At 39.3% G+C, this 7,846-nt stretch overlaps 1 protein-coding gene across 3 annotated transcripts in view; it reads left to right on the top strand.

The window, feature by feature from the left end:
• ccnjl (cyclin J-like) overlaps positions 1 to 7,314 on the top strand; it is a 46,154-nt gene extending 38,840 nt beyond the window's left edge. Inside the window, exon 5 of one of the 3 annotated variants that reach the window (XM_057850361.1) lies at positions 4,435 to 7,314. In XM_057850361.1, coding sequence (XP_057706344.1) covers positions 4,435 to 4,954 — 520 coding nt within the window. In that variant the 3' untranslated portion in view covers positions 4,955 to 7,314. The remainder of the gene's footprint in view (positions 1 to 4,434) is intronic. The other 2 variants (XM_057850360.1, XM_057850359.1) reach the window with 2 other exon arrangements.
• The last annotated feature ends 532 nt before the right edge of the window (positions 7,315 to 7,846 follow it).

The raw sequence follows: 7,846 nt of genomic DNA on the forward strand, positions 1-7,846 counted from the left end.
TATAAACCTAGGATATAAGACTAAAAAGGGATTATTAATGTCTAGTATTTACAGTGGGGCAAATAAGTATTTAGTCAACCACTAATTGTGCAAGTTCTTCCACTTGAAAATATTAGAGAGGCCTGTAATTGTCATCATGTGTAAACCTCAACTGTGAGAGAAGAATGTGGAAAAAAAAAAACAGAAAATCACATTGTTTGATTTTTAAAGAATTTATTTGCAAATCATGGTGGAAAATAAGTATTTGGTCAATACCAATAGTTCATCTTAATACTTTGGTATGTACCTTTTGTTGGCAATAACGGAGGCCAAACATTTTCTGTACCTCTTGACAAGTTTTCACAGTGTTGCTGGTATTTTGGCCCATTCCTCCATACAGATCTCCCCTAGAGCAGTGATGTTTTGGGGCTGTTGTTGGGCAACATTATCTGTTTTGGTGCTTCTGCATATGCGGGTCAGTTGGTCAGCGCGTGTCAGACTGCGAATTAGTGCGCATGCGTAATATTTGAATGGGCTCAATGGACAAAGGCAGCCTGAACAAGCATGCTCAAAAACGGATATGACAAAAAATAATTGTAATTAACCCTTTAAGGCCTGCAATATAAAGCAATTATCAGAGAATCACAAAACTTGAAAAATAAGGTCAAAATGCATACGTGTAATAAGCGCTCTAATATCTTTAACCCTTGCCGACACCTGTTTTTTTTTTCTCATGGAACCTGAAGATGCATGTGTTGACTTGCATCCATCATGTGACAACTAGTGTTGTAGCGGAATAAGAATAGCGTTTATTCTTTTCAAATCTATTCAAGTAAAAGTAAAAAGTTTGGCTTTGTAAAACTATGCTTAGAAGTATATTTTTCCTCAAAAGGTTACTCAAGTAACTGTATCGGAGTAAATGTAACTCAATACGACCCACTTCCCATATTGGGCATTAGTAAGAGACTGGTAATTTTACTTGTAATAGCTGGATGGAATGCATTTGAGCTAATGTTTTGTGATCTGTGCAACAATGTCACATTAATTAATCAGCTCTGACACGAATCATGCTCAGAGGATTGCTGCTTATATATTCCTAAAATAATGGCTACCAAATTTAATGCCAATCCAACCTTAAATAACAGAGGGGTAGCAATTTAAGTTGCCCTTAACAAAAACAAAGTGAGTGAGTTTTTGAGCCTGCCCCTGAGTTTGAGCCTTTTTGATTGAGAAGGTACAGTAAGTCTGCGGAATGTAAAAAAAAGTAAACAGAAATGACTTATTGGCGACACCAGCGCTCTGGATGTCTGACAGCGGCCTTGTCGGGTATGTGTCGGCGCACAGGCCTATGTCTAAAGTTAAAAAGGCACATTCCGGGTAGATTATGAGTCACATTATGTGGTAATGTTGTGGTATTCAAGTCTAAAAGTGGCTACATTGCAAGAACACACCTCCTTAAAACTACCGTATTTTTTGGACTATAAGTCGCACCTGAGTATAAATTGCACCAGCCCAAAAATGCGCAATGAAGAGGGGGGGGGGGGGGGGGGGACATATAAGCCGCACTGGAGTATAAGTCTCATTTTGGGGGGAAATTTACTTGATAAAATCCAACACATAGAACAGATACGTCATCTTGAAAGGCAATTTAAAATAAAAATACAATAGAGAACAACATGCTGAATAAGTGTACCGTATGACAATGTTACATGAAGCATGCAGCATGAAGCATGAACAACGAAATGCGAATGTGGCCAGTATGTTAACCTAACATGCCTATTAAGAGAATTTGTGATAACTAGAGCACAAACAACATGCTAACAAGTTTACCAAACCATCAGTGTCACTCCAAAACACCAAAATAACATGTGAAATGATGTAATAATGTGTTAATAATTTCACACATAAGTCACTCCAGAGTATGTCGCACCCCCAGCCAAACTATGGGGGGGACTGTGAGTTATGGTCCGAAAAGTACGGTAGTTAAATTCCCTTGTTTTCAGTGATAATCTACAAGAAATACGTGAAATTATCTGCCAGTGCTTCAAGTAAATTTTACTCAGATTTCTTGAAATAAGAAAATAGTTAGCTTGGAGTAAGATTAACAGATTTATTTTAACCAATAAATTAGTATATTTAGTTTTTTGAAAAAGCTTGTTTGTCAGAAATGTTCTGAATTCAAGAAGAGATATTGTTCAAAACATTATTTGAAAGCAATTTTTTCTTGATTTAGGTGAAAAATTACCCATTTTTGAATGTATGGGCTAAATAAGAACACAATAATATTATAGTTAGTGGAATAATCTGATACATTAATCTGGTAAAAACAATCAAAACAAGATGGAGAAAATCATTTTCCTGGATTAAAGAAAAATAATCTGTTTAAGACGTTATAAATTTTCAGTGTAAAGAGTGGTACCTCCAAAATTTAAAAATTCACTTCTGGAAGGCAATTTTTCCCGCATGAAATTAATTATCTTGTTGCCATGTTAAAGCCTCTAAATATAGAGGTAATTTTAGTGTCACATTATTATGATTTTAGTACAGACTTTAGTGTAAAACAATGATTCATTTTGAAACCTAAATGGTTAAACTTAATGCATTAGGTGTCTGGAATAGGAAGAAGAGAGACAAAAACAAAATGGTTGTTTTTATTAATACTTTGCTTTTACAAAAATACATACCGTAATTTCCCGAATATAAGGCGCACCCGTGTATAACGCGCACCCCGAATTTACTTGTAAAATCTTGGGAAAACTATTGTACCCGTGTATAACGCGCACCCTAATTTTAGCACCAATAAATAAAAGAATACAAGAAAACAGAGTCTGTGTACAGATACAGAAATGTCATTTTACTGACTGGTGAAACACAGCACAAGCATAGCACATTGGTAGTTCAAAACATTACCGTAAACTGACAATATGTACGGTAATAATCTGATAATTTCTTGAATTTACCAGAATCCAGGAGAAAACAAAACAGATGTGACTTTTCTTTTAAAGGCTGCTGTATAACTTGCTCGTTTCATCATGATGAATAAATGTTTCCTCTAGGGCAGACATGTCCAATGTCCGGCCCGGGGGCCAAATGCGGCCCGTGGTCAAATTTCATCCGGCCGCCAGCCTCTGTCATAAAATCAATAACGTCTGGCCCACACAAAGACTTAATAAATTGGTCAGCACTACTGCTACCAGCATATGAAATATCTTGCATACCAAATGCTGCTCCTCATTTACCCACGAAAAGGCAGCAGCACTCTAAGCAACATTACCCCGTGTGACCCTTTACTCCCAATATTATAAAATGGCGACAATCAACAAAAAAAGTTGACTGCGACGGCTGGTGCTTCGAGGATAGGTGGAAATTGGACTATTTCTTCACTAAAATATGCAACAACTGTCTGACTCACTTGCAAAGAGACAGTCACTGTTTTTAGAGAGTTCAATGTGAGGCGATATTACCAAACAAGACACACTGACATGTACGACAAAATTACAGGGAAGATGCGTAGCGACTAGCGAGAAATTGAAGCAAGTTCAAGCTAGTTTAATTTCACAGCAGCAGTATTTCACAAGAGCCCGAGAATCGAAAGAGAATGCCACAAAGGCTTGTTGTGAGATTGTTGAAATTATGGATTTAAAAAAAAAAAAAAAAGCTTATGTGACACACAAAATGGCTTGCTAAAATTTGCTTAAATATATTGTTCTACATAAAAGACGTCAGCCAAGGGCGGCCCCCCACATTTTTACCACACCAAATTTGGCCCTCTTTGCAAAAAGTTTGGACACCCCTGCTCTAGGGATTGATACGGTAAAATGAAAGTGAGAACGCAAGTCGGAAATCCGAGAGAGCTCATCGCTGTCGACACGACAGTAACAATAGGAACTAAAGTTATTTGGGTTTGAGTTTCCCGAAGGACAGATATAGTTGACGGACACAGGAAGTCTGTGTTGTGTTACGTTTGTTATGGTCCGAGTTGCGGAGCTGCAATAAACGTTGACTCAAATGAGTTCAAGAAGCTAAATTCTGTGCTTTATGAAGAGTGAAAAAAGCAGAATTTAACACAGACGAAATCATTCAGCCGATCAGAGTGAAGTATTACCGAAACAAAATGGTGATGTCAAGTACCGTAATGGTCGGCAACGGATCGCCGCATACGTTTCTTCAACACATGGCCGTGTCAAAAAAAAACAAAAAACGGTGTGTATGTGTATATATATATATGTATATATATATATATGTATATATATATATATATATAGGCACCGTGATTTTACAAGTTGATTTTGGGGAAAAAGTGTGCGTCATATTCGGGAAATTACGGTATTTAACTTTGCACATATCACTAGGTGCATTTTCTTTAGTGTGATTGCTTGTGGCAGTTCTGGAGATGAATTGTTTAGTTTTCTGACTCTGGAAATGGACTCAGGTGTACCTTTTTTCCCCCCACAGTGCTCACGACAATGATGTGAAAGAGGCCAACAAAACAAAGTGCACCCCTCCGCATCGAGCTTCATCTTTGCAGTCTCAGGGTCAAAGCTCTCACCTTTCTCCGGTTTCAGCTGTTCAAAGAACACCCTCTTCATCATCCTCATCTACTACACCACAGCTGCTCTTTCAGTCGGACCGCTTCACAAACCTCTCCCAACATTCCCCTTCCCTGTCCCAGCTGCAAACGCTAGCCGACGCTCAGGCTCTAGGGCCAGTGGTCAGCGTGTCTCAAGACTTTTTTCAGAGCCACCGGATGGGGCTCCTAAGTGGGGCTTCTTGCCTGACTACTGGGAGCGGCTTCCCCTCTTATTCAAGTCTGACCTCTGGCCTCCAGGCGGGGGCTCGCGCGCTGCCGCTCCAGAGCCCCATATCCGTTCAGATGGCCCTCGCAGGGGAAGCGCACCACTGCTTGAGCGTGGCCTACACCGGGGGTTACCTAGGGGCCCATCACACTTTTGCAGCCGGCTGTTTTGACAGGTGACGCCAGGAGACGGAGAGAGAACGTCGGCGGGAGCACGTCCCGCCGCTGCTTCCTCTCGCAGATCTCTCTTCTCTCTCCGTCGGCATGGCGACACCATCGGCACGCCCCGCCCACCCCTCTCTCTCACAGAGACATCTCAAACGCAAGCAGAGGTCCAAAGACAAGAGAGACTCGGTGGAAGTCATCACTTTGACATGACCGGCGTCTCTACAGACTCGTTAACGATCGCTTGTCATCACTGTGAATGAGATAAAAGCAGTGCCAAGTTTTGTTTAAAGTGCGCAATGCAACAAAGCTGTGAAAATGATATTTTGCTATTTTGATGATATATTTTTTACAAGACTTAATTCTACTAAAATAACATTTTGTGAGGAAATGGAGCTAGCAATGGAGAGCTCTTTCCATGTTCAGTCCGTCCCATGTTGAGGATGCGCGTGCTCCGAATGCCAGCAAACATTGATTAAACACATGTAGGGTGGTGTCAGGCCTGAAGGGGCCCCCTCTGGGAATTCCTCACTGCATTAGTCCCGGAGGGGTGGAGAATTCCTTGTTTTGTGCACAGCAGGTGAGGTCGACAGGAAAAAAAAAAAAAAGAAAAAAAAGCCTGCACTGGCCCGCTTTATCACCCCTCCATTCAAGAATAACTCCTTCCAAAGTCTAGCCTTGCAGCGTGCGCAGGGCGATTCGAGTTTTAATGCCGACGTCAAAGCTTCAATGTGGGTGGACCAGCGCGGGGATGCAGACATGGAAGTGGTATACTGTACATAAGAAATGCTGCTGCCTTCTCATGAACTGCTGGTTCTGTGTCTGTGTTAATGTTTACATGAACCACTTAAGTATCAGGGACTTGAACAAGATTACTTGAATATTACTTTGGAACAGGCCATAGCTTTTATTTATAACTTCAGTTTTATACCTTTTTTTGTATTATATTTTCTACCGAACTAGAACACAAACATCATACAGGCTAGGGTTCCAGGCCAAATGTAGTCTTTATACTGTGCTAGAATACTTTTAGGCAGGGTCGGCAAAACTTCAACAAAAAAACTGCTACAAAAATCCATTTACCCCTCAATCCTCAGTCATGAAAATCTGCCTACTAATGCGGTAGTACTTCATACATTGATTAGGGTAGAGTGCTGTATTCCCTCTAAAGTGAGTATTTGTTAAATCTGCATAGAAGAACAAGTTGGCTGCCCCCGCTTGCTACATAAACATCTGCATTCAGTCGTGTGTAATTGCGTTCCATGTTTCTAAAGCTCCCATTTCCCGCTTCCTGTTCATTTAAACGCATCCAGATTCTCTGTGGCAGCACCTCACATGGTTGTTTGCGCCCAACCCATGCCATATTGTTGACCCAACTGTTGTGGATGTTCTACTTGGCAACTAGTTATTTTGTCTTCTGATGTAGAAGGGTTTTCACTAAGATAGGTACAGTTTTACATACTTTTAAGTTGTTGTTTTTTTTTCGGGGGGACTCTCATACCAAATAGATGTCAGTTTGCTCATTGCACAGGTCTCGATCAATTTCTTACAAAGGTGCAATATCATTTTTTACCCCCCGTCTGAGATGAACACAGTTATTACTGTTTGTGGGTGAACACCACTGTATTTTTGACTAATGTGTGACTTGACTTAGTGTTGAATTTCCTCTAGGGGGCAGTGTTGCATTTTGCAGCAACCACATTTGAGTGACACGTTACTGGAAGCATTTTTTGTTAGGTTTGTCTGTTACTGTGCATATTATTTGACTATTGCTATTGGTGCTGGTTTGACTCGCATTGAACCATACTGATGCCACAAAACAAACTTCCAAGCTATAGTTTTTTTTTTTTTTTTAATGTACCAACAAATAGTTTTGCTTTGTCACACTGAATTGTAAAAAATATGTATTTTTATTATTATTATTTTTTTTTTATAATGTGCCATTGGCAAATAAACCTGTAAACTAAGGCTGGGTGTATGCTCTTTGTATTCGAACACATTACAACAGCTCATCAATTTTTTTGGAAGGGAGTTTCTTGCATGCTGATTTTTGAGAAGGCCTACCAGTTTATATTCACTGGTGAAATAACATTTGTTTAAACGACCTTTAACTATAATCATAGCCATAATGTTTTAATCATCACATTTATCAATCATGGTAAGATTTCTCACAGTAACAACAATTATCAAGGTTGGAAAAATGTCAATAGACAACTCTTCATACATCTTTGTGGTTTACATGGAGTTGATGGTGCACTCGACTTCATCGTGTCTTTCGTGGTGAAATATGTGCTGGAGAGCCTGAAGAGGTGAAAAGAGTTCCTGCAAGCTATTGGTAAGAACAAGTATAAATAATGTGTGTATGTAAAAAATAAAAAGTCACGGAGTCATTTTATTTTCTGTGCCAGGTCTCACCTGCCGATTTGCAGAATGAAGATTTTGTGATAGACATCTATCAGGATGACTACATCATACATTTTGATTTTCCTTTATACAACTGTTTTCTTTCATTTTTAGACCTCTGTTAATTTGGACGGCGGTAAAATCAAGATTGGCTTCCTTAACAATCTTCACACTGCTGAGGTATCTGGTGACCAATTTGTTGAGGTGAACATGCACACTTTAATTTATGAAATAATCTGAAAACCAGACCGTATTGTCTTTTTTGACAAAACAAATTCCAGGAGGATTTACCAACAGGATTGTTAGCAAGAGACAGACTAAACTAATAAACAAAAGTTTTAGGAATTGCACGTAAAACCTACAAACAGACAAAAACAGACAAGCATTCAAAATGTTTCTTTGTATAAATCTAATATTTTGCCTGTACTGGATCGTGCACATGCAAAGTATCTCTTTAAGTAGAAAGAAAAAAAATCACAATAAATTAGTTCCAATCAATAACAC

This window comes from Corythoichthys intestinalis, chromosome 11 (assembly GCF_030265065.1).
Source record: "Corythoichthys intestinalis isolate RoL2023-P3 chromosome 11, ASM3026506v1, whole genome shotgun sequence".
Classification (NCBI taxonomy): domain Eukaryota; kingdom Metazoa; phylum Chordata; class Actinopteri; order Syngnathiformes; family Syngnathidae; genus Corythoichthys; species Corythoichthys intestinalis.